Source organism: Callithrix jacchus, chromosome 2 (assembly GCF_049354715.1).
Source record: "Callithrix jacchus isolate 240 chromosome 2, calJac240_pri, whole genome shotgun sequence".
NCBI classification, from domain to species: Eukaryota; Metazoa; Chordata; class Mammalia; order Primates; family Cebidae; genus Callithrix; species Callithrix jacchus.
This window is the reverse complement of record NC_133503.1, coordinates 138,965,520-138,993,191: the sequence shown is the minus strand read 5'-3', so window position 1 is coordinate 138,993,191 and position 27,672 is coordinate 138,965,520. Positions and strand designations below refer to the sequence as shown.

Below are 27,672 nucleotides of genomic sequence, written 5' to 3'. Positions count from 1 at the left end.
GGTTGGCAAATGGCAGGCTATGGGCAGGACAGGGCAGTCCAGGAAATAAGACGAAACACAGCTCACTTGTCTGTCATGCAGACATGTTTGTGAGTATAGCGTTTGATACTGCCACATAATGTATGCTAATTGCTATATTCCTCCCTTTTTTTTTTCCACGGGAAATGGCTTGGGGAGAAAGCTCTGAAACCAAAGAGGCAATGCAGAAATGCCAAAATGCAGACATTACACAGAGAGAGGAGGAACAAAGGGAAACAGGGGATCCAAATTTACATGATGGCTTAGCGTTCTGCTAAATCAGCACTCCCTGGTCCATGCAAGTCGTATGGAAAATAAGTAAGCAGAATTTCTTATTTGGGTTGATTTTCACTGCATCTGTCTCATAGATAGATGAGATTTGCAATTTGTTAATTGGATTTTTTAAAAACAAAAAGCAAAAATTTTACCCCCAAGGACTGGAAAGTTAGCAAGTTAAGAGGAAACTCCAGAGTAATTATCAGAGCTTCCAGAAAATACTAATAAGATAGTATGAGTTGGTTCTTTCTCTACTACTGTTCTGAACAAGACACTTCTCAGTTGACCACAAGACTCAGATGCAAGCTAGGGAGAGCACACAATTGAACCCACTTAAAAGAATCATCCAGGCCGGGCGCGGTGGCTCACGCCTGTAATCCCAGCACTTTGGGAGGCCGAGGTGGTGGATCACGAGGTCAAGAGATCGAGACCATCCTGGTCAACATGGTGAAACCCCGTCTCTACTAAAAATACAAAAAATTAGCTGGGCATGGTGGTGCGTGCCTGTAATCCCAGCTACTCAGGAGGCTGAGGCAGGAGAATTGTCTGAACCAAGGAGGCGGAGGTTGCGGTGAGCCGAGATCGCACCATTGCACTCCAGCCTGGGTAACAAGAGCGAAACTCCGTCTCAAAAAAAAAAAAAAAAAGAATCATCCATCTATAAGGAAAGACTCACGCAGAATATTTTGTATGTGCCAAGCTGTGTACCTCTCATGTTCCGTTAGATATCCTTTTGCAAATGTCATTCTTTAAATCAAGTAAAGACAGACCAAGATATTAAAGGAATGCTTTGTCTAATGAAGCAAGAATGCACAGACATTTTATATTGAACGAAGATGGACCAGAAATGAGAAATATATTTTTGTCATTGGAATCAAAAGTAGTATTGATAAGTTGACTTTCTATCTTTCCCCCAATAACCCTTAATTTTTTAAATAAAAAACTAACATTCTTATAGAATAGTTTTGTAGATATGAAACAGGAAATTTTATAATGAATCTGATTAGATATGACAGAAGGCAGTGCAGGTATTTTTCAGAATGATATAGGTAACACATTAAGGCATCATCTTCTGTTGTTTAAGAATCATGAGAAAAAAGTGGACTGGAACGGGGAATGTGGTTAGGCTCTCCCCTGGAGGGATAGCTGACCCACAGAAAGCACTGCTCCTCCACTTGGCTCCTGCCCCTGTCTGGCTCTTGGCTCCGCCAAGCCCTGAGCTGAGGACAGCCTCAGGCTTCCTCAGCGTCTGCCTTTCCAATCCTTAAGTTGAAGCCTTGCATTTCCAGATATCTGAGTTTACACTGAGCAGTGGTGCCCCCTGCAACCTTAGGATACTCCATCTTACGTTCCAGCTTCTCCAGAGACAGCCTCTGCTCCAGAATAAATGAGGTGTTTAGTGGTACCCTCTGCAACCTTAGGATACTCCATCTTACATTCCAGCTTCTCCAGAGACAGCCTCTGCTCCAGAATAAATGAGGTGTTTAGTGTTGCTTTCTGGGCAGGAATCAGGTGCTGTTTCTTTCAGTTACACTCTGGAGCTCTGGCAGAGCCTGATCTGGTCCATTTTTCTGTAGGGCCGGCTAACCTGTTGGCATTTTTACAGGGACAAAATATGCTTCCAGTTTACACTATTTTATTTGTGAAAGAGCAAAGAGTAATATATTGTAAGAACTTTTATTAGCATACATATGCATAATTGCATATATTCCAAGTATATAAATACATAAAAAATACCCAGTAGAGAATAATGCAAGACAGGAATGTAGAAAGTGATTTTATGCATGCTGCCTTTCTTACGAGAACCTGTTACTTCTCATGGAAATGAAAATCTGGCGATTTGCTCAAGGGCAAGTTTCCCCAAAGTCCCCAGATTATTTCCTTCCCTCCGTAAACTCACTTTAAACTGAAATTTTAGTCTTTCTTAAAAGAAGATAGAAGAGGATAGAATTTATTTGACTAGCTTGTTTGACTTGCTCTCCTTCATGGGTTTCAGACCTGTTTCTCAGCGGAGCTGTATCTTTTGGTTCACAGTCCATTTATCAATGCCTTGAAAATGCCCATTGGCCAGATTTGGTTGAATTGCCTCAAAAGCAAAATATCTGTTAAGTAAGCCATTAATTAAATATATGGCCCAGAACTTAATTCCTTTGGTTTACTATGTCACATTTTCCTAAGTAAACAGATGTATTCTTTCAGTTATAATCTCCCAGAGGTCAATGGTATTCATCTAAAATAAATTAAAAATACATTGTTAAAGTAAGAAATGAACCTTCAGCAAAAAATGTGGTTGAAGACCTGCTGTGGCACCCCATTAACAGTGACCTTGTGAAGACCTTGTAGTTGAATATAAAATCAAAATGAACTACTTCTAATGATGCCCAGTGTTAATTCCTTAAGAGATCTTAACGGGTAGCAGAACGACCACGGGCAGAATCCAATGTGCTTGTAAGAAAACCAAACACATAAACAACTCCTGACACTTTGGGGCAGTTTTTGGCCCTAATCACTTGAAAAGAGCTAGGCAGTGTCTCCTTTTGAATTATTTATGCATGGCAGTGGGCTTTCTGCTAATGATGGCCCAGGTGTGTGTTTTTCAGATCCTGAAGGTAGCTTACCTGATTTGCTTACTTATAAAGACAAGGTAAGCAAATCACACTTTGATTGCTTACTTTGCTTGTTAAATCTCTCTGAGTGGAATTTAACATAATAGTGAGGTTTGAAATGTGTGTCTGAAATGTGTGTGCTCTTTCACAAAGTGGAGTGAGTGTGTGTAACTGCGAGTATCTATATTTTTAGTTGTCCTGTTTTGCAAAAGAGTGTCATCACCAAAATCCCTATAGGTGGAAGGCTTAGAGCTAGGCTCTGTGAGATTTACGTAGAAATTGCCACCTTCACAGGAAGTTCAATGAGGTGTACATGAAAGTATGTGAAAGCATTTTGTTAACTACAGTGTTCTTAGTTGGTTGGAGGCAATAGCTCATATAAATACTGTGTACTTCCTCTAATTGAGTTATATGGTATAGAGACTATTAACTGCTGTCAGAATTTGGGGTAAGAGACAACTCTGGGAAGTGAAGTGGACAGGGAAGATATTCCTAAAGGAAATAAAAATATGAGCTGGACCTATAAGGAATGGATTAGATTTAAGTAGGTATGATGCCTTATATTTGTTGCACAGTAAATTCCATCACCAAACAGCACCTTTTATTTAAAATAACCTTCAAGCAAAGTATCCCACGAGGGCAAAAAATGAATGCAGTGACCAACTGGCATGACTATCTGATTTGCTAAAAATTTATATTCCTGTTAGTGGAAATTAAATGAACACATCAGCATTGCAAATTACCGGCTTATTTCACATAAGCTTTAAATTGAATCCTATTAGGTGAAATGAAAAACTCAATGGCTAATTTAAAAGCCAAGGGCCTGCATTCTACCCATGAAAGTATGATTCTCCATAGACCTGAGTCAGCAGCAAGCTGGATTTCACATCTTTTTATCTGCTCTAAAAACAATGGTATGAAGGGAAGCTTGCAAGAAATTCAACTCTGTGATGTTTCCAAGAGAATACTCACTAGTTCATGCAAGAATTTACTCTTTACTAAATATTTTATTTAGCCTTTTAATAAATATTTTACTGCTGAAACACAGGGTTTGGATTTGGTTGAGGGAGAAGTGGTGAAGGGTTTAGTTCTAATAGATTTTTCCTGTTTCTGCCCACCAAGAGGAGCTGGGACGATCCCATACACAGTGGCTCAGATTCCCTTTATCCCCTGTGGCACAGCCTCTGAAGAGGTGGTCAGAACAGTTAACCTGCCAAGACCTTGTTGCACGGTCTTCATTAATGTTTAATATAGCTGGGCACTTGTTCATGTCTGCAATCCCAGCATTCTGGGAGGCTGAGGTGGGTGGATCACCTGAAGTCAGGAGTTCGAGACCAACCTAGCCAATGTGTTGAAACCCCATATCTACTAAAAATACAAAAAAAATGGCCAGGTGTGGTGGTGGGTACCTGTAATCCCAGCTACTCGGGGAGCTGAGGCAGGAGAATGGCTTGAACCCAGGAGGTTGCCGTAAGCTGACATTGTGCCACTGCACTTAAACCTGGGCAACAAGAGTGAAACTCCGTCTCAAAAATAATGTTTAGTATATAGGGCTAAAATATCTACCCAAAGTTTATGTTCATGTAGCTTATCAAAGTCTTCAAAAATGATGCCCTTCTCCTGCTGCTATGTGTCAGGACAACATAAAGAGAGTAGGAGAGGGTAAAGTGAAAGGGATAAAAGACTTAAGTCTTCCCTGGTCAGAGTAAGGTAAAGAGGAAAACATGAGCAAATATGACGGCTTTTCTGGGGCTATTTTTAATATTAAGATAGCAAAGGATAGCGCCTGAAGATACAGTAGAGGTCTTGAAAGACTATCTCTGGGCCAAGAGTTTAAAGGAAAGGCATTTAACAGTGTAAGAACAGCTGCAGTGGCTCATAATTGTAATCCCAGCACTTTGTGAGGCTGAGGTGGGAGGATCACTTGAACCCAAGAGTCTGAGACTAGCCTGGGCAACATAGTGAGACCCCATCTCTACAAAAAAAATCAAAGAAATTAGCCAGGTGTGGTGGTGCGCACCTGTAGTCCGAGCTTCCTGGGATGCTGAGGTGGGAGGATAGCTTGAGCCTGGGAGGTCGAGGCTGCAGAAGGCCATGCTCATGCCTCTGCTCTCTAGCCTGGGTGATAGAGGGAGACCCTCTCTCAAAAAAAAAATTTTTTTTTTTCGAGACACAGTCACCCAGGCTGGAGTGCAGTGGTGTGATCTCTACTTACTGCAACCTTTGCCTCCTGGGTTCAAGCGATTCTCCTGTCTCAGCCTCCTGAGTAGCTAGGATTACAGGCGCTTGCCACCATGCCTGGCTAACGTTTGTATTTTTGTAGAGATGGGTTTTCACCCTGTTGGCCAGACTGGTCTCGAACTCCTGACCTTGGGTGATCCACCCGCCTCAGCCTCTCAAAGTGCTGAAATTACAGGCATGAACCACTCCATCTGGCTAATTTTTTTTTTTTTTTTTGTAAGTAGAGGAAACGTGTTTGGGATTCAATCAAACCCAAATGAGAAAAGCTGAGAATTAGGCCTTAACTGAGACATCATTTTTGGTTTCCTGGACAGGGCTTGTAACTGAGGGTAAAGAACGGGAAAGTAAAGAGGAATCAGGGCTGTGACCCTGGTGTGCCGAGAATCACCCTTCACGCCTGGGAGAGGGAAGAACCGAGGTCACTGGGAACTGGGCGTGCCATTGTGGGCAGCCAAGCATCCAGCCATGACTGAACAACATGGCACTGTGTAATATGGAAAGGCACAGGTGCTGATTCCATTGGCACTTACAGATGAGCCATCTCCATCTCATAATTGTAGGAATAAACACGATTCATACAAACAACAAAAATCACAGGTTGTTTGGGTTGGGCTAAGGCTTTATGTCAAATCCTTTAACGATATGACCAGATTTACTCATCCTAGCTGGGGTGCAGGACCTGACTGTACGTTATTTATCACAGATGGCGGCAGCTGAGGCACCACTTCGGCAGGACCAGAGCTCAGGCCTTAAGCCACGTCCTTTTTGGTTAGGATCTTGACCTTAAGAAGTCCCTTCCTGGCCGATCACCACGCTGGCTGCTGTGCCCAGCCTGATGCTGCTACTACCAATGCTATTGCCTCCTCACAGCTTTACTGGGGAAAAATCAACTCATACTATTTCTCAGATTCTAGGTTTAATATGTGTTATGTCAGCCATTTGCATTTTTTTGTTGTTTTCTTTTCAATAGCCAAATATCAAAAAAGACTAATTTGATTTTTGTTTTTCAAAGGCAGCTGGCTTTGAGACCGAATAATAGTTTGATGATTTGGTTTGATAGTAAGAGATGAAGGTGAAAGTTCAGCCATTTCCCTAGATTTGATCAATGGCAGGAGTTTGATGGCAAATTAAATGTCAGATAAACCTGTCAAATGACTGGAAGAATCAATATTTACTGGGAAAAGTTGTTTGAGCCTTTAATGATACATTTGCTCCCAAGGGAAATAACGCTAGCAGTATGTTCAGGTATTAGGATAGTCGTACGTAAATACCATGTGAGGATGATTTTGAAGGAGGTCACTTATTATGTTGTTATTGATCAGTAAAGTATTCATCATCTGTGTTTCTGGCCAAACTTAGCTCCAAGCATGCGAGCCACATTTTGGCCTGCTTATTGGACAGAGCCATCTGGAGATTCTGCAGGGACCTCAAACTCAGCATGCACCCAAGCAAACTCTGTCATCTGCCTACCTGCTTCCCTGTAGAATTGCTTATTAGTTGAAAGCCTGGACTTTGGAAACTGATTTCTTGGTCTCCATCCCAGCTCCACTACTAACTAATGCAGATCATTGGGCTGTTGCTTCACTGCCCTGTGCTGCCTTTTCCTCCTCCGTGAAATGGGAAGAATGGCTTCCTCATGGCATTAGTGTGCCATTACATCAGATCACAGACATAAAGAGCTTAAGTCAGGTCTTGACCCAGGGCAGGTCTTGAATATACCTTAGCCATTTTTCTCATTCATTCCTTTATGAAATATTGATTGTGCATCTGCTGTGTATCAGATCCTACTTATGACTTACAATTCCTGATTTAGAAACTGCCAAAACACTGTCTCTATAAACTGTATCTCTTCAGGATAGGGGTAATATCTCATTCATGTTTTAATCTCCGTGCTCCATTTATGAACGTAGCACTAATTTGCCTGAATTAAACTCCAGAAAACCATGTCCTCTATAAGTAATTCATATTGTTTTAACAAATAGGGAATGCAAAAGCAGGAGAAGATCATTAACATTTTTTTTTAAAAGATCTCTGAAACCTACTCTAGTCTCAAGAAAGTCAGGTCTAATTGTTGAACTATGTGAAAGTGGTTTTTCTGTGGTAAAATAGCTGATATTGGTAGTCTCCTGGTTTTGCCTAATACTGGACAGGGCACCTGGCATATTGCAGGGTTTCTTCAAAACAAAAATAATTCCTAGATCCATATCCCGAATGCTGGGAGCGTTCTATAACATTCTGAGGGTAATGCATCTCAGATCTTATTCTTAACAATTAAGGATCTGGACCTTGTAAACACAACAATCTGAGAAGCAGTGAGGGAAAGTGAAAAGAGAGTGAGGCTCAGGAGTTCTGCGGACTGGATTTAAAACCTGGCTCCAGCCGAGCGCAGTGGCTCAAGCTGTAATCGCAGCACTTTGGGAGGCCAAGGCGGGAGGATTGCTTGAGCCCAGGAGTTTGAGACCAGCCTGGGCAGCATGGCAAAATTCTCTCTCTACAAAAAGTACAAAAAATTAGCCAGCCATGGAGACGTGTGCCTGTGGTCCCAGCTGTTTGGTAGGCTGAGGTGGAAGAATCACTTGAGCCCAGGAGGTCCAGGCTGCAGTGAGCCATGTTCACACCACTGCACTTTTAGCCTGGGTGACAGAGAGAGCAACTTGTCTCAAAATAAGTAAATAAATAAAACCTAGTTCAGTAGCTTATTTTGTCTCTGTGATGCTGGACAAGACAGCTAACCCTTATTAAGCAATCTGTCCTAGTAGAGTCTATTTGTACATCTATAAAATAGGAAGAAGGATAAGCACTGACCTTTGTGATGTGCAGGTGAGGTAATATGAAAACAAAAAATTGTATGAACCATAAAGTCCATCACAAATGAAAGGTGGCGTTAGTATTTTAGTACCCACTCTCCAGTAGAACTGACCACAATATGTAATCTGCATAGGAAATGCCTATGACAAGCCATTGCACGTCTCTGAGATTCAGCTTTCTCTTCTGTAAAATAAGAGGGAGAGAGGGAACAAGATTGTCACCAAGACTCCTGCAGGTCTTTCCATTCTGTGAGGTGAGGAAATTCTGATTTCTTACACTGGAAGAATGACAAATCCTGCTAGGCTTGCGGGGAGCACATTTCTTTCTTGGCTGCTGGACTCAGCACAGCTTACATGCAGGGGAAGAGACTCCTTTCTTGTGCTTCAGGGGCATGAGTATTTTCCTTTGTCTGCAGCAGATTTTACTTAGAGAACAGGGCACTCACAGATCCCACCTTGTGTCAGTCTGGAGGAAACCAGATCAGAGACTTGGAACCCTGTCGTTAGAGCCAAGGGAGTGGACACAGAAGAAGGTGCTTTGCAAACGGTGAAGCAAACACCAATACGAGCAGGTGTTGATCTCTATTTCCTTCCCCTTCCTTCCTTCCTTCCTTCCTTCCTTCCTTCCTTCCTTCCTTCCTTCCTTCCTTCCTTCCTTCCTTCCCTCCCTCCCTCCCTCCTTCCCTCCTTCCCTCCCCCTCCCTCCTTCCCTCCCCCCTCCCTCCCTCCCTCCCTCCCTCCCTCCCTCCCTCCCTCCCTCCCTCCCTCCTTCCTTCCTTCCTTCCTTCCTTCCTTCCTTCCTTCCTTCCTTCCTTCCTTCTTTCCTTCTTTCCTTCCTTTCTTCCTTCTTTTGACAGGATCTCACCCTGTTGCCCAGGCGTACAGTGGTGGCATCTCAACTTACAACAGCCTCAGCCTCCTGGGCTCAAGTATTCCTCCCACCTCAGCCTCTCAAGTAGCTGGGACCATAGGCGTTCACCACCATGCCTGGCTAATTTTTGTATCTTTTGTAGAGATGGGGTTTCACCATGTTGCCCAGGCTGGTCACTGTATTTAAAGAGACCTGGAGTTGGCTCCCCTGACAGGTTACTACATCGCCCTTCACATGTGCCTTTTATATTTTTATTTTTAATCTGTAGCTCCTGTACTTTGTTGAAGATGTGACCCTCAGGCTATTTTATCAACCACAGCTGGTGCCAGGATCAGGCTTTACTGGTTCTACTTAGGTGTCACTCCAGAGAAGGACCATCTATATTATTTATTTCTACTTCTTTCAGCCAGAGGATAACACAGGGGAAAAGGGAGCTAACTTATTCCTTCCACTGTCTTTCACCATAACCCTTAATAGCCTTGATTCTCATCCCTTTGCTTTAAGAAGTTTTGAAAGGGAGAAGATAAAAAGGAAGAGGAGAACCTGAGAGAATGGGACTGGGTAGGAGAGAAACACCAAAGAAAGGACTTAGAAAGCAGGTCAAATGAGAATCCTGCATGTGGAAAATCAAACTGAAACCAATGACAACAAAAAAGAAAACTAACAACCACAAGGTCCAGGAAGTGTGGAGAAAATGAGATATAGACTCATATTAGGTGATAACTAAAGTCTCTGTAACACAAAAGATATCCAAGGTTAAAAAAATAGTTGCCTAACTCACAAGCAATGCAATTTATTTAAACTAAAAAAAATTATTTACGGTCTCCTGAAATCGTTTACGATGGAATTTGAGTTTTTTATTCTCTTAAAAAAACAAGTGTTCAAAATTTGGAGAATCATTGATTCAGGAACATATATCAGAGGTGAAACAGATGCAGAAACAAAAATTTATTTCACACAGAAAACAAATGTCATTTCTAGAAATATTGGGGGAAGGTGGGAAAGAACTTGGCTGATGGTTCAGCAGAAACCAAGAAGGAATTGGCCTCAGGGTGTGTGTGGGAGGCCATAGTGCCCTCCTGGGTACACGCACACACACATGCACACACACACACACGCACACACACAATTCAGCAGGTGTTGGCTGACCAGCAGCCTATCCTGGCTGCACACGTACCTCTTAAAAGGAGAATCTTGGCATCACAACTTGAAAATATTTATTTTGGATGGCAGTGGATCAGGAAAATAGAAAGGAATAGTGTCACAGCACTGACCTTGCCCTTGAGTGGCCTCATGAAACATGACAAGGGTCCCCAGGCCTGTTCTTCCACACTGTCAAGTAAGTAGACCTCATATCTTTTGTCCATGAAGAGAGGATGATAATATTTGTCCCCACTACATCGTAAGAATGCTGTGAGACTAAACAAAGAACTACCTGAAGGATTCAAAGAACTCTAAGGCACTCCACACATGTAAGGTTATATTGCTGTGTTCTGGTGATGGACTCTCTGGTGTTCAAAGGATTAGATTTTGTCAGTAACCACTTCTGTGTATTAGCCTTGCATTCAGTCATTTTTGGACCCAGGTGAAATGACACCTGTCACACAGGTGCTCCAATGTGTGCATGCCCTTAAAACCAGATGCATGTCGAATTAGGCTTTTGCCACCTTTTTGCTCATGTTCCCTGTTGCCTCTGAGACACCCAGCCTAGAAGAGGTTCTTTTCCAAGCCTCGACTGAGACATGCAAGAGCGGATGAATGTGAAAAGGTGAGTGAGTTGATTGGAGTCGTTAATTTGATGTGGTGGACCCCTGAGAAATCCAGCTTTCTCCAGAGCTAGGAGTTTTACTTCCCTGGAGACAGATTCTGTGCATTTTCCTGGTCACAGCTGGCTTTCTGTTTTCTGTGCTGATGCTGTTGGTCTTTGGGGATCCATGGAATTAGAACCAAGTCTCCTAGCACCTTTGTTTTCTAAGAGCACCTCTGTGGCAGGGGTGAGGCTTCTGCATCTCACCTGCCTTGGGATCATATCCTCCTCAGGGCTGAGGTGAGTTCTTGCTCCAGGGGAGCCAAGGGAGGCTTCTGTTAGATTGGATTGACTCCATCGTTCTCCTGGACCCTCTCCAGAGCTCTAAGCCACAGTACCGGGGATGAGAGCGGCTCATTGTAGCTTCTCAGAGCATGGTTACTGGGTAGCCTCTGTTTACCCTTTACTCTTTCTCTCTGTTTTCCTTGCTTAGAAATGATGTGGTGGGATAGAGGGGCACAGGGAGAACCCCTTGGGGCTCCCAGGAACAGGCTTCTGTGCTGCGTGTGAGGCTTCCTTACTTGCTGGTACCTTTCCTCCCTTTGAAAAGGAAGTTTTGGAGATGTCTTCCTGCCAGGCCTCTGGGCCCCAACATTAGTTCCCAGGCATAGAGAGGACTCCTTTGAGAGGCTCTGGAAGAAAAGATTCACTAGAAAACTCTGCTGCTCAAAGAGTCTCCCCTTCTGCCTCACCCTCTCCCATTCTCTTCAAATCAACCCCACATTTGCTCTACCTGTCATGTGGGTTTCTGCAGAAAGGAGGCCTGGATATGATTTCACACCCAAAGCTGCTATCAAAAGCTGCAGGGAGACCTGTTGGTTAGTTAATAATTCTTAGTTGCTATGCCCAGCACCTTTCATTTCTTGCTCTTATCCATTTGGCTAAATTGTAGCCTCGGGAGTGGTTTTTTGTATATGGGGTTAGAGGTTAGAGGTTTCCTATCAAAAAATTCCACATTGGTGAAAAGGTTGAGTTGAATAAATCTGACCACTGTCATTTTCTCTTACTTTCCTTCCTCCCTCCCTTTTTTTCTTCCTCCCAACCTATCCTCCTTCCTTCCCTCCCTCCCCGCCACCCTTCCTCCCTGCTCCCTCCTTCCCTTCCTCCTTCCTTCTAATGAAAACAGACTTTTTTATTTTTGGCGACAGAGTCTCACTCTATCACCCAGGCTGGAGTGTAGTGGCTCAATCTCAGCTCACTGCAACCACTGCCTCCCAGGTTCAAGCAATTCTCATGCCTCATCCTGCTGAGTACCGGGATTACAGGCATGCACCACCATGCCTGGCTAATTTTTGTGTTTTTAGTAGAGACAGGGTTTCACCATGTTGGCCAGGCTGGTCTCGGACTCCTGACCTCATGATCCTCCCTTCTCGGCCTCCCAAAGTGCTGGGATTACAGGCATGAGCCACCACGCCCGGCCTGATAACAGACTTTAAAATCAATATATTTAGTGCTTGTGGTCTTTCTTGATCAACCACATTTTACTTTTAGCCAAATCAACCCAATCCTTTTTTTATCTCACACATTTTTCTCTCTAACTTCAGAATCTTCACATTGTAAGTTATTCCAATGTTGAATCTGGGCAGGGGGCTGGAAGGGGTTGGTAGGTGAAGACAGGGCGGCAGCAGGAGCTGACAGAGCAGAGAGGCAGAGATGGGGGCAGGAGGGCTTTTCTCCTGGCTAAAGCCCCTGCCCCTGCCCTGCCCCTCAGCCCTGGTTACCAATTTTTCAGGACCCTCCTCATCATTTCCCTTTCATACTGAGGAGAAATCAGAGGCTTTATTCTTCAATTACCATTTCTATTTCCTTCTTCCAAAACCAGGGTGAAGCCTCTGAGGGGTGTGTTTGTGTGTGTGTGTGTGTGTGTGTGTGCGTGCGTGTAGATAAATCCTAAATGCAGTGGAGAATAGATCCTGCAAGTATCCTAGAAATTTACATACATAGAAAATAATATTCTGGTTTAAGAGATTTCAGAATCACCTGAATATAGTAAAACATAAGCTACTAAAAAAGCCCAACCTTAGAAGACACATAGGTTCAATTAATCTGTAGCATTTTCTAAAAGGAAGAAAATCCCAGCAATAACTGAAAACTACAGGCTTCCTTTTGAGTTCCAAACACAGCTTTGGGAGAGCACAAACAAAAGTCTCATTGTCTGCAAGGCCCCTGCTGCGTCGCGGGTCCCCAGACCGTCCTCTTTTGATTCTGAGGTGGCGCAGACCCCTTTTGTCACACACAGTCTTCTCCACTGCCCCCACCCCCCCCCACCCAGGTCGAGGCTTCACAATCATGCCGAGTTGTGGGGGAAGCACTCAAAGGCTTTTTCTTATGAAGCAATAAGTGACACAATCATTCCAGGTCGAGCCCCCGCTTTTGCTGCCCTCAGACCGCTGCGGAGGAAAGTTAACTATTCATGGGGCTGCCTAAGGGTTTCCCCGTGAGGTGTTGAAAGGAGAATGCAGATGACAATGGTGGGGAGAGAGACTGGAACCGGCTGCCTTTCTTTCCTGGGAACTTCTTTTCTGAAGCAACTGAATGAGACCTTTACAGGCCCGGGTGGTGGCCTCCCTTCAGAATGCCTGGCCCGTTTCCCAGTGTGAAACATTCCTCAAATATGCAACTTTGTGAGCATCAGCCGCCTGCGCTGAGAACCCGCCTGCCTGCCGCAGGAAAGCTGGCACCCACAGGGATGCCAGGGGTGGGGGCGAGTCAGGGCCCCTCTCTGTGCCAGGCTTGGCCAGATGCTGGGGCGGCGCAGCCCCAGGTTACGTCGTCCCGGGAAAGAATCTGGCCAACAGTCTGGCCCTGACAAGAGCTAGAAGCTTCTCTCTCTTCCTTTAAATCCCCTCCTTTATTCAAATCCGATCCTATAAAAAGGCTTTTGTTGAAGGAGCAGCCATGGCATCTTGGTGCACGTCTGTGCCATTCCTCTCAATATTTCCAAAGATGGACAAAAGAGAACATCCTTAGTTGGATTCCTGGGCAAACTGGTCTGAAGATTGACTTGGAAGGAGTGGAGGTAAATGGCAGCTGTCACGTGGCATTTGTTTTGTTTGCAAGTGATGAAGCCAAAGAGGAAAGAAACTGCTGGTGGATGGTAAGAAGCTTCTTGCCAGGGGCCACCTCGGCAGCAGGCGAGCTCACTGTGTGTTTGGGGAAGGGCGTGCTGTAGAGGCAAGAGGTGGGCTGCGGTCGCCTGGACGTGGGTGTTGAAGGGTGCTGTTAGTAGGGCTGAGGTGTTGGTAGAATCATTTCAGAAAGAAGGAGGCTCTGATTTCATTGCCATCAGGGGCAGAGGGAGCCACTTCATGTACCTTGTTCAAGTCTATTTGTATGGATTCCTGCAGAATATAGACATGATGACAGTCATACCCGGATAGCGCGCTGCCTGAAACGCTTTGGGTGCTCACAACAAAATTGTGACCAAATAAATGACTATTCCTTTGCCTTCATCTGAAGCTTTTGCTTAATTTCATCTCAACCTGGTGCCTTTTGCTTACAGTGTCTCCAGTTTCCTATGAGCAAGTGAATTAATTAACGAATACTCCAGCAGACTTGAAATCTTTGTTTCAAGGAGACCACTGAAGGAAAGGCCTAGAAAGAGGACAGTTTCATGTGTTTTGCCAATTTTCATTTTATCATTTGCTTATTTAATTTGACTTTCTTTTGTTTTAGCTTTAAATGTACATGGTTGTTAAAACCAAAAGCAACCAAAAAGCCAGAAAGCAATTTCCATTGAATGACAGTCTTTAGTGTTCATAATAAATGAAATTTCTTTCCTGTGGTTTATTTTTCTTAAGCCTCAGTTTTTTGTCTGCTCAAACTGTGGGACTTTGTCCTGTTTTGATATTTATTTTTAGGCTTTTGGAATAAGGCATCACATATTTTCTCTCAATTTTAACTTCTTGTATGTGGGATATTCTGCCAGCCTTGCCTTTTTTGGCCAATATTCTTCTTCTAATATTTTCTGGTTTCTTGCTTTTGTAAGTGCATCTCTGATTTTATTCCTTTGGCCCTTTCCCTAACTGTCCCTTGGCATTTAGTGTCTGTGCCTCGTCTGTTTTTCCAAATCCTAGTTCCAGTAGCCAACCCCATAAGGCAGTGAAGCAGAAGGACTCTAGATCCAGATGACTGGGGTCCAAAGCCTGGCTCAAACACTCACTAGTTGTGTGACTTTGGGGAGGTTAATTATCTTCTGTAGACTCATTGCTCTCAACAGTAATGGGGGATAATCATAGTACCTATGTCACAGAGCTCCTCTGGGGATTAAACGAAGCGTTGTGTGTGAAGTCTTAGAACAGTGCTTGACACCATTATTGTTCTGTTTAGGCTTCTATCTGGGATGTGGGATTTATTGGGAAATGTTAGCTGTTAGGGAAAGTAAGATGGTGGAGGAGAATGGGCTTGGTAACAGTGATGGTGGTAGGTAGTGAGTATTTCAACATGTTGCTGTTTCTGTAGTGCTTCTGATCCTTCCCAATTTAAAGGAAAAAGAACCAGTGTATCCTGGACTGCTTTATGTTTTCATATTTTCTAACTGCTTTATTGAGCTCTAGTTTTTGTACCATATAATTTACCCATTTATAGTATACTAGTGAATGCTTTTGATATATTATATTATTAATTATTTAAGTTGTGATAAAATATATATAAAATATAAAATTTGCATTTTATCTGTTTTAAAAGTGTACAATTTGGTGTCATTAATTACATTCACAAGATTGTATAACCATCACCTCTATTTTTTAAATTTTATTTATTTTTGAGACAGTCTTGCTCTGTTACCTAGGCTGGGGTGCAATGGCATGTTCTTGGCTCACTGCAGCCTCGACTTCCTGGGCTCAGCTGATTCTCCTGCCTCAGCCTCCCATGTCACTGGGACCATAGGTGTGTGCCACCTACCCAGCTAATTTTTTTATTTTTATGTTTCGTAGACATGGGGTCTCACTTTGTTGCCCAGGGTAGTTTTGACCTCCTGGGTTCAAGTAATCCTCCTACCTCGGCCTCCCAAAGTGCTGGGATTATAGGCATGAAATACTATATCTGGTCTTTATCGCTTCTATTTTAAAAACATTTTCATCACTCCAAACAGAAACTGTACCCACTAAGCAATAACTTCTCATTCCCCTTCCCTTAGTTCCTTGTACCTTCTAATCTACTCTCTGTGAACTTGCTTATTCTAGAGATTTCATATAAGTGGAAGCACCATATTTGTCCTTTTGTGTCTGGCTTATTTCATTTAGTATAATGTTTCCTAGGTTCATCCATGTTTTGGTATTATCAGAACACCATTCATTTTTATGGCTGAATAATATTCCATTGTATAGACATACCACATTTTACCCAACATCCATAGATGGACATTTGGGTTGTCTCACCATTTGGCCATTGTGAACAGTGCTACAATGAACACTGGCATACGAGCATCTGTTCGGGTTCCCGCTTTCAATTCCATATGGAAGTGGGATTTGCTGGGTCATGTAGTAATTCTATTTTAGCTTTTCAAAGAACTGCTGAAGTACTTTTCTGGAAAACAGTTGCTTTTGGTCACTCCTCTCGTATTTCTCTCCTCTGGTGTCTGTCTCCCTCAGATTCTGTTCCATTTCCTCCTGTTGCCTGACTGTCACTGTACTTCCAAGCAGCAGACATATTTGTATCTACTCAAAACCATGTGTCTCCCTCCCACATTTCAGAGGGAACACCCCCTTCCCTGTCCTTAGCAGCTGCCAGAGCATGTATCATCAACTCTAGCCACACATCTGCCTGATCATTTCATCCCATTGTCCAGGGAGGGAGAGTCTTCGTAGAAGGTCATGTGCAGGTCTCTGTCCCCTTTGGCTGAAGGGCTGATTCAGCCACCAGATGACCCTAGGACCTGTAATGGGGAGTGGGGAGTCAGGGATGTAAAGCCACAGCCCTGCAGGGTTTCAGCCCATCTTAGACAGGCGGTCATCACATGCAGTGCCTTGCTTTGTTTTTCTCCGTCCACTGTGCATATTTTTAGGGGGCACTTTGGCCACTCTGTTTTGTGGGAGGGTTGTTCTTCATTTTCCATTTGCTTACAGTGCCTCCAGTTTCCTATGAGCAAGTGAATTAATTAATGAATACTCCAGCAGACTGTAAGCCTGCCTCAGACAGCCATTCTGGTTGTTGGGCTAATTGTTAGCTGGGGTTCCTAGATGTCATTCATTTCACAATAAGGCTCCTAATTAATCTCAGTGCAGTTCTCACCAGAAGAAAGGCTGATATGGAGAAACATCCCCAATTACCATGAGAAAGGAAATGTCAAGAGCCCCGTTGAGTTTTCCTGGCACCCACCCTTGTCTCAGATGAAAAAACCGCCATTACTGCAAGGAGGCTGCCTAGACCAACCCTGAAAACTGGAGAGTGTGAGAGCGGGAGGAGCCCCCGCCACGCAAACCCAGCTCCGGGAGGAACCTGCTGGTGGCTACACCCTCTTTTTTCATAGCACCAATTGTGTTTCCCAGGATGATGTAGAGAGTCCCGGTGCTGTGTACCACCTCGGAGGCAGAAATTCCTCTGCTGTCCCAGGAGCAGGCAGGGCAGTTTTCATCTGGAAAAGCTAAAGATCTCCTCTTTTGTGTGTGTTTTGTGCCTGCAGGACAAAAGATCCTTCATCACCGAAGTGACATTTTAGAAACGGTTGTCCTGATCAACCCTTCCGATGAAGCAGTCAGCACCGAGGTAAGCATTCAGCTCTGCAGAATCTGGGACTGGGCCCCACACCCTGGACAGGAACCCAGCGGATTAGAAGGGCTAGGCAAATGGGGGGCAGGAGAGGGACACAACAGAGAGAAGTCCTGGGTTCAGAGCTCTTTCTTCACCCCCAATAAGAGGCTGGTTCCCTGCATTGGTGCCACCCAGATGCTCCTCTTGGTGAAGACAAAGTGGAAGACAATAGCTAGAATTGTAAGATTTTGTCCAGGCAAGGGAGTATGGAATTTGGGGTATTTATGCGGGGTTGGGGCCGGGGCGAGGGGGGAGGTGGGGAGTGCTGCCGGGATGGAGTCTGGTAGGGATGTATTAGGGGAAATAGACTGCAAGCCCTCAGGCCAGGACATACAGAACAAACCTGGAGAAGAATGGCGTCTCAGATGCAAGCCCCATTCAGAGCTCTCCTGCACACTCCTGTGGAAAGACAGGGTACCATAATGGTCAGGAGCATGGGCTGGCACCAGGTCGCCTGGGTTCATAATCTCACATCTGCCTCTTACTAGCTGGGGGCCTCAAGCAAGTTATTTACTGTCTTTGTTTCAGTTTGCACCTCTGTGAAATGGAGGTCATAATAGTTCCTACATTTAATGCTCATATTTAATGTTGTACTTAGAAGTGCCCAGTACTTAGGACAAGAGCATGGCACATAATGACTGAAATATACATATTAGCTGTGATTGTTATTATGACCACCATATGAAATTGTTGCTATAGTGAGTAACTGGGTATTTTGGAGCCCAGTGTGACATAAGAACTTGGTTGAAGCCAAGAGCACCTGATCATCCAGGCCAGAGGAGTTGCTATTGCTCCACTTTCCACTTCCTTTATTATAGTTGAGTGCTTTTGAAACTGAGTTGCTTCTTGGACATTAAAGTAGCCAGAGTCCCTGGGAGCCTCCATTAACTGCAGTATCCCTTCTGCCCACGCTTTGAGCATCTCTGTGACTGTATCCTGTTTTTGTTAATGGAACTATAATTCAAAGACCATAAAATCCATCCCTTTAAAGTATGTAATTCAGTGGTTTTTAGTGTATTTACAAAGTTTTGCAACCATCACATGTTCTATCTAATTCCAGAACATGTCCATCATGCCCCAAAAGCCCTGAGCTCATCAGCAGTTAGTTACTCTCCCTTCCTCCCCATGCTGACAACCACGAAACTGCCTGTCCTGATTTGCCAGTTTTGGACATTTCATATAAATGTAATGATGTACTAGGTGGCCTTTTATGTCTGGCTTATTTTAGCCTCACGGTTTCAAGGTTCACCCTTGCTGTGGCATGTGTCAGTACTGCATTCTTTTTCAGGGCTGAGCAATGCCATTGTATGGATAGCCCATATCTGTGGATCCATTCTTCAGTTGATGGACACTTGGGTTGCTTCCACTTTTTGGCTGTCACATGTCACCTGTTCTGACTTACTTCTGCCTGCTTTAGATCAGCAGGACCTCTGACATGCTGCGGCAAAGTTGAGGAAAGTGATGGGATAGCAATCTCTGTTACTAACAGAATCAGGAAGTAATTACAACTTGAAAAAAGCTGGAGAATTACAACCTGGGCAACATGGGGAAACCCTGTCTCTACCTAAAATACAAAACAGCCGGGCATGGTGGTGTGTGCCTGTGGTCCCAGCTATTCCAGGAGGCTGAGATGGGAGGATCGCTTAAGCCCAGGAGGCAAGAGGTTGCAGTGAGCCTAGATGGTGCCACTGCACTCCAGCATGAGTGACAGAGTGAGACCCTGTCTCAGAAAAAAAGCTGGAGAATGAATACAGGTCCAGGCAAACTGCCTGAAAGAGTTGTGAGAAAGGAAAAATAAGGATTTTATAAAAGGAATTCAGGCTTGCCAGTGGAGCAGGCGGGACTGAAACAATGACTTAGGTACATGTGTTTTTCCATGATTAGACTATGGGGTGCCTGGGTAAAGGGTCATGGTCTGTTTACTTTTGTATCCTCCCCTCAGTGGTTAACACGATGCCTGGCAAGTAGTATGTTCTGCACATTCATGAACCAGGCTCAGAACGGATACCTTGGTGCTTAGAGTGGTGTTTGCTGAAGGACAGCTGGCTTCCTGCCACTTGAAAGTTCACAGAGAGTTCTTTAGCACAAACTATTTGCAATTGTTTTAAAGATTGCTGTTTAGGGGCCGCCTTTTCTTTATCTTCAATGTTAAGCACCTTGCTGGTGCCATTGGAGACTGCACTTGGAGCTGCATGCTTGCTGCACACCTTGGAAGGGAAGAGATGCTGTTTGGGAGGGGTTGGTTTGGAACCCTATTCTTCCTGAGGAGGCCACTGGGGAACCTGGACCATACATGATGACTCAGCCTGTGAGGTATTTCCACGTCTTCCCTGATTTTGCAGACTACATGCTGCTAGCAGACATTTCCGAACAGCTGTGGAACAAATGATTACCAGCTGTGAAGACTGCTTTAAAAAGGAGGAAGAGAGTAGGGGGAGAAAGTCAACTATCACTACTGTCTTCATTGTAGAGAAACGTTGAAAATGGCATTCATGGGCAAACTGATAACTACACTTTTTGGCTTTGTGGATGATCCTATAGCCAGGGATCCATTCAACCCTCCTGGTGCTCTTCTGGCCCCCAGGAGAAATTAGACCTTTGGGGAATGAATGCTTTTTGCTGGTAATAAACTCCCATGGCTGCAAAGGCTAGCCCTGTCCTGAAGGTAGGATGGCAGCCCTGCCCATGGCTCAGGGTACGCGCTGTGCTTTATTTCAGGTGCGCCTAATGATCACTGATGCCGCCCGACACAAGCTGCTCGTGCTGACCGGGCAGTGCTTTGAAAATACCGGAGAACTCATTCTCCAGTCCGGATCTTTCTCCTTCCAGAACTTCATAGAGATTTTCACTGATCAAGAGGTAGGTTCATGTCTGAGAACATCTGTGCTTCTAGTTGCTTGGTTGCCTTAGATTACTCTCTGAGAGCACTGGGGGAGACAGAAGAAGGGGAGGAAGCCTCGCAGCTCTCCTGAAATAAGCAAGACTGCGTGATCCAAAATACTTTAGTTCTATGGCTCATTGCCAAAAGAATTTAGAGCACTCATTTACAATTAATTGGAATCATTCTTAATGTGTCTGAGATATAGAGGGGAGGGGCTGGAACAGTCAACACTTTACAGATGGTAAAAATGATGGAGAAACTTGAAATGTCAGCGCCCGAAAGAAAACCTATGTTTCCTGTTTTCTGAAAGAATACTCCAAAGACATCTTGGGCTTTTGGCACCTCCTTTTCCAGGCCTAATTATTTCAGATTTCTCTTACTTTAATGCCTGGTTCCAGTGTTTGAACTTGGACTCTTTGAACAGCTCACAAAAGAGAGAGGGCTCTAGAAAAGGAGGCACGTAGGAAAATGGGGCACGTCTGTCACTCAAGTAAAAGATGGCTAATGTAGCTGGACTGAAGCTGGACCGAAGCTGGATCATTTGTATTTCTAATGCCTATCTTATTCAAAGATGACACATGTGACACATTGAAAACTGTGTGAAATTAGTGGTATTTGGTAAAATGAGATAAAGTATTTTGATGTGCTTATTTCTGCTTGGGAATTTATCCTGGCCGGGGAACTTTCCAAAGTAATGCACCTTGTTTATCTAGCTTATCTGTTTATAGCAGTTACAGAAACAATTCAGACCCATCCCCATAGCAGGTAGGGGCCTGCCTGTGGTGGATAGCAGTTTTGTACATGGAGGGACTGAGGGTGCTCTGGTAAGAAGAGTTACCACGTCTGTTTAGAACCGTCTTCCTGAGATGGTGGCTTATCTGTCTCATGTGTACTGTGAAGGGCCACGTGTGTCCTTCTGCATTTAATCTTCCTTAGTCCTGTGGTTCACAGAGAGCTCTGTTTGTACTTTTCATCACTGGCAAGAACTGTAAGCACACTGCCCAACTTCATCTGGCTCACCTAGAGGCTTCTTTGAAAACACTGATCAGGCCAGGCATGGTGGTTCATGCCTGTAATCCCAGCACTTTGGGAGGCTGAGGTGGGTGAATCATGAGGTCAGGAGTTTGAGACCAGCCTGGCAAATATGGTGAAACCCCATCTCTACTACAAATACAAAAAATTAGTTGGGCATGGTGGGGTGCGCCTGTAGTCCCAGCTGCTCGGGAAGCTGAGGCAGGAGAATTGCTTGAACCCGGGAGGCAGAGGTTGCAGTCAGCCGAGATTGTACCACTGCACTCCAGCCTGGGCGACAGATCAAGACTCCATCTCAAAACAACAAAAACACCACCACCACCACTGATCAGGCCAGGCACTGTGGCTCATGCCTGTAATCCCAGCAACTATGGGAGGCCGAGGCAGGCTGATTGCCTGAGTTTGGGAGTTCACAACCAGCCTGGGCAACACGGTTAAACCCTGTCTCTACTAAAATACAAAATAAATTCGCTGGGTGTGGCATCCTACACCTGTAGTTCCAGCTACTCGGGAGGCTGAGGCAGAAGAATTGCTTGAACCCGGGAAGCAGAGGTTACAGTGAGCCAAGATCGTGCCACTGTACTCCAGCCTGAGTGACAGAGTGAGACTGCCTCAGAAAAAAAAAAAAAAGACAAACCACTGATCAGATGGCATAATAATGTTCACTCTCCAGCCACTGGGGAGGGGAGAATGCAAACCCGTGAAAAGGAACATTTTGAAGCCAGTTCTCAGAAGGTGTGGTGTCATCTGCATCTTGAAACACACACCAGGACGGGATCCTCCAGGCAGGCAACTCTTTTCTCGGAGGCTTCAGGGCTCACTCACAGTTGGTACATCTTTACCACTTCAAAATGCAAGCTTTGGCCCTGTCTTTCTCCGAAGCCGCTAGAGTTTACCCTCCATGTATCTCATTCATCTCAGTATCCATTGCACCTGCACATAGTGAAGGCCTAATAAACCACTGTTCGATTGCATTGAAATTCCAAAGCTAGGACTAGAATTCTCTCTCTGCCTACTATCCTGAAGTTGCTGTTTGATCACTAAAATGCCAGAATCTTTTGCAAGATTATGTCCCCGTGTGCTTGTTGTACCCAGAGGCAGGTGGGCATTTGTCTAGTAGCTCTGGGGTCACACATATTATTAGCATCTTGCCTCAGGGAAGAGAGAAAGCTGCAGAAGGCTGGACGTGGCCCAGTGACACGGTGAGCAGTTAAGTATCCTGCTTGTAGCTCATGTACATGCACACGGGCACCTTTCCACATTCCTGTGCAGTTCTGTAGTTACTTTCTAGTGCTTGGTTTCTACCCAAGTCACTGGTTTGTCTTTTTTGCTGAAAAACCAAACAAAGGAAATATATAAAGAAAAGTGTTTGTCATGCTTAGATTTTAAATAAAGAAGTAACATGATTCAGCATATTTGCATCTCAAATAATATATCTCTTCCCCTTCTTTAAATAAGGTTGTTATGAATATTGCTGCTTCATCATTTTTACTAGATTGTGGAAGCAAAATTTTAGCATCATGGAATGTGCACCTATCAGATTTTGCCACTAATTACAGAAGAAACTAATTGCCCTAACTGAAGAACTCGAGTTCCATGGAAGGGCAGAATCAAATGTGTGTCCTCCAGAACCTACCCCAATGATTATAAACCCCGGGGTTTATGAACCCTGGGATTATAAACCCTGGGGTTTATAATCATTGGGGTAGGTTCTGGAGGACACACATTTTCATTATACTCAGGCAGGTTTCATTACAGTCAGAGACTGTTATATTCTCTTCTGCCACCCAGAACCTCCCTTTGCTGGTACTTTGGAGAAAGTAATCGTTAATATATATGGGAAAGGATCTCTAGGATTTTCCCTATCAGACTAGATCAGTGGTGTCCGTGTGGTGGGGGAAGGCAAGGGAAGAGGAAGGACACTGGGTCAAATTCACTCTTCCTCCTGCCCCAACCAAACCAACTCGGCCTCTGTTTTACATTGTGGACTTTGAAGAAGGGATGCCACAGCTGAAGTGAATTGAAAATCACTGGACTGGACCAGTGGTTATCAGCCTTGTGGAGCTAGGATTGCCCATTGTTGCCTTGGAAAAAGGGTTGAGTAACTGAATAACAAAACAGACCTTGAAGACCACTTGGTGTTCAGCTCTGTCCCTTTTATCCAGTCCTTGAAACATACTAGTTAACCAGGGAAACAAAAACCACAATTTGAGACAAACAAAAATGATGCATTTAAAAAAAAATACAAGAACAGCTAAAAATAAATGGACTGAAAAAACAGAACTATCAGTACACTTTGAGCTTCAGGGTTTGGAGTCTTAATCACCTGAGATCAACTAACAAAATCAGAAGTAGAGACGGTACAATTGTCTGGCTAACCCCACTCCTCCCCGAAATCCAGGGATGGTGAAATCATCATCTCCTGGTACATTTTTCAGTCTCTGTGTTGGAAAGTGTTACCTTATTTGTCTCATTGTGTCTTCAAGGAAGGAATGTGATCCCTTTCCCACCTACAGTGTCTTAGATACCCTTCACCAACACTGCCAGTTTTTCCCCTTTCAGATTAATCATCTTCACTTTTACCCACAGTTCTTCAGAACCCTGCTCACTGTCCTTCAAACTTGTTCCTCTGTCAAGGAAGGGAGATGAAGACCAGGTGCCATGGCCCATGCCTGTAATTCCAGTACTTTGGGAGGCGAAAGTGGGAGGATCACTTGAAGCCAGGAGTTCTAGGCTGCACTGAGCTGTAATCTGCACTGCACTCCAGGCTGGGCAACAGAGCAAGATCCTGTCTCTAAAAAATAAACCAACTTGGCTTTAAACTTAAAAAATAAAATAAAATAAAAAGAAGAGGAGATGGGAGGGGCATGAAGGGTTTAGTTCTGGTCATGTTTTAGTGCCATGAAATCAGACAGTTGGATTTATGATAATAGAGCTCAGGGAACTCAAAGTTGGGCTGGAGATATTAATTTGGAATCCATTAGCATATTAGACGTATATAAAGCCAAGAAGATATGTGATGTGACCTAGAGTGAGAAACATATTAGTGGAAGAGAAAGTGTCCAGGTCCAGTGTTTAGAGGTCATAAAGCCAAGAGGCAGGAGCCAGTAAGGGAAACTTGTTTCAGGTTTTTGCTTGTTTGTTTTTGGTCTAATTTCTCTAAAATGTCATGACTCAAACTGGACATACTATATTAGGGGTCATTTGACCAGATTAGGATTGTGAGAGTCAATGACGTCTACAGTTTTCAATACACTATTAAAGAAGTCTAAAAGTGACTTTTGACCATCACCATACACCATTAAATGTCAATGGGGAAAAGATGCAGCCTTGGAAGGGCTCTGCAATTTACATTTTTTAAGATGCTTTTTAAGAAAAAGAAACATTATTATTACACAGTTAAGTACAGGGCCATGCCAGTGAGGTACCTTGAAGTTTAAGCTTCTCTGGCTTCATGATAAATCCATCTGACTGTCAACTAAAATCCCTGAGTCTTTTCCATGGATATTATTGTTAAGCCACATCTCCCAATCCTGTAGTTTACCCTGCTGGCTTATTGAACCTTACATTTATCCCTTTAGAATGCCATCCTGTTAGAGTTGACTTAGCCACCATCATCCCAATGTCAAGAGCTTTTATAAATACCTTAATTCTGCCACCCCACGTTTTGCTATGTCTCCCATTTTCATGCCACCCACAGATAGGATACACAGGACTTCACCATTTTCATCCAAGTGAATACAGGACAGAAAATGAAACTTGAGGCAGCCCATCATAGACCTCCCTCCAGCTTGACATTAAGTAGCACTATTTATATGGCTGGCTGGAAATCCACCTAATTCTGCTATCACACTGTTCAGGGATCCTATTAAATGTCTTGCTAAAGCCCAGAGATACACTGTCTACTGTATTTCCTCATCAGCCAAGCAAGTAACCTAATCAAAAAGGAAATGTAGTTAGTGGACCATGGTTTTGAAATTCAAATCTTGTTTCATTAATATCATCTGCAGCAAAACCATTTATTTCTTATATCTTCCTTCCTCTTCCAGTATGCCTGCATTTAATCGGAAAAAGTAATTAACAAAAAAGATTATCTTTGTCCCAAAGCAGTATTTCTCCTGGTTGCCTCTGTCATCCAACTTTGTAAGATCCAAGGTAGCAGTCAGTATGGTTAGATCTGAAGTACCCACTCCAGGAAGACAACGTGTGTTGAACTAGCCAAGTTTGGCACACAGATCAACAAATATCTACTGATCCTGATGATATATTAGGGAAACAAAGATAGCTAAGATACAAAGATGCAGAAGATATATTTCCTGCTATCAGAAATGTTTAGAGTAGTGGGTTATAATAGTTTACTCTGATGATGATTTCTCAATTTGTTCAAAAGATGCCTCAGTTTCCAAGTCTAAGAACTAGTCACAAGTTTCCTTGCCGCTGCTAACATTGTTGGATCCTCCTTATGCTTCTCATCTATTCATTGAATAAGCTTGACTGGGTGCTGCCGTGGGCTGGCCACTCTTAAGACTCGGTCTTTGCCGGTGAGGCACTCTACTGTGCCTGTTGGCCCACAGGTCTGGAAAGAGGCTGTGGGGGAAAACGGGGGCTTCCTTCTGCTGTGTAGTTCCAAGAATGTAGGAGTTGTTCCTCCTCTCTCCTCTGCCCAATTCCATCTGTCTGTTTTGTGACTGAGGGCTCTGTCCAGCCCCGACTCTGCATTATTACCTTACCATTCAGAGTGTGCAGCTGTTTCTCCAGAGGGACCAGATTTTCCTTCTCTGGAAAGAAACCTGTCTGAGCAATGCTGGCTTTCTTTTCTGCTTTCCCTTCTACGTCACGGTTTTTCATCTTTCATGACCTCTGACTTCTCAGAATTCTGTGCAACCTCATTTGGTTTTTGGGTCATTTCCTGCATTTAATCGAAAGTCTCTGAATAGAGGTGAAAAGATGGAAAGGAGAGAGACATTCCGTAAGTCGTTCTACCTTCTGTTTCAGCCTGGTGATTACACACTTTACGTGAAAAGAGCTAGTGATTGAATGTCCCTTACAGCTGGATTATACCGTTGGCTGCCACACCTCTCAGCTAGGGTGGAATTTCAAAAATTAAAATGAACTAAACTTAATTTTTTAAGTTTCACTATTAAAGTTTCAGCAGTTATCCTGGATTTCCCCCCTAAAATATAGTATAAAAGATAAATAGTTTGCATGTGCTCTGTGTGAAAATTGGGATCTAGAGACTTTTCATTGTGCTATAGTGATCATGATGAGGGTCTCTGCTAATTATTGTACAAGAAACCATATTTGGTACCCTGTGTTTGAACAGGAAAAATCATTTGAGCAGAGTTGCCTGTTCCCTCCACCCAAAGATGGTTCCCATTTGCCTTTTCACTTTTCTTAGCTCCTAAAACAGGAGTTGATTCTTATCTTTTTTAATAGAAAATTGTGAAGTTAAGTCACAGAAAAACAACAAAGTTTTATTATTTTGTGACCCTTCACATAAAATGTTATGCTTTGGACTGATACACTAACAAAACAAAATGACAGTTTTACTGCAATATTGCAGTCAACTGTAGGAAAATTGTGATTCTATAAATTACCCTTACACACATACATAATAGTAGCCTCAGAATGCTTACAGTCAGGAGGTTATATGAGACAGAGGAAACGAATACTAGAAGGTCAGAGTTCAGACCTACTGGCTTAAGGATGCCTGGACTAAATGATATCTTGTCTTTGCCCCTTGATCATTTGTCATCTGGGACATAGAGCCCTTTTCAGTTGAAACTCTGAGCTGATTTGTGAGCTTTACTGAGACAGAAAGAAGATTGGAGTTGATGGCATGATTCTCCATCACTAGTTTGCTAGGCTAAGACCATGAAACATACGGCCATACTATGGAGTGAGAGAGAAAGTAGTGTTGTTATTAAACCACAGTTTCTATTTTGGTCCTGATTTGCTTTTCTATGTTTGCATCCTTAGGAAGTACTAAACAATGTGTTGAAAAACATTTCAGCCACATTTGATCTTAGCTGCTCACACCTAACTTGCCCTGAAAAGAAGGGGAGCAGTAAGAGAACAGAGTGGCTCATCATGGAGTTAAACATGAACAGATGAGGAAAGAATTTGGCCACTGGCTTTTATAATTACCCAACCACTTTAATGTCATGGCTTTAATGAAGAAGCATTTGTATTTGCTGAGAATCTGCTGGATGAACCACTCATGTTTTAATCAGTGTGCACTGATGCCAGAAGCCAGTCATTTTTTGTAGTAATAGGCAATCCATAACTTGTCTCCTATGGGGAAAAACTCACCATGCTTTTTTCTTTTTTACACACCAAATTCTAAAAGGAGGCCACAACAAATGCCCTGTTGATCTGAATTT

At 43.6% G+C, this 27,672-nt stretch overlaps 1 protein-coding gene across 3 annotated transcripts in view; it reads left to right on the top strand.

Moving 5' to 3' along the window:
* Positions 1-27,672, top strand: part of MAP1B (microtubule associated protein 1B) — a 107,748-nt gene that overhangs the window by 63,818 nt on the left and 16,258 nt on the right. Inside the window, exons 1-3 of one of the 3 annotated variants that reach the window (XM_035291440.3) lie at positions 13,510-13,645; positions 17,249-17,331; positions 20,095-20,235. In XM_035291440.3, the coding sequence (XP_035147331.3) occupies positions 20,104-20,235 (132 nt within the window). In that variant the 5' untranslated portion in view covers positions 13,510-13,645; positions 17,249-17,331; positions 20,095-20,103. Of the gene's footprint in view, positions 1-13,509; positions 13,724-17,248; positions 17,332-20,094; positions 20,236-27,672 lie in introns of those variants that run through there. The other 2 variants (XM_078365367.1, XM_002806620.5) reach the window with 2 other exon arrangements.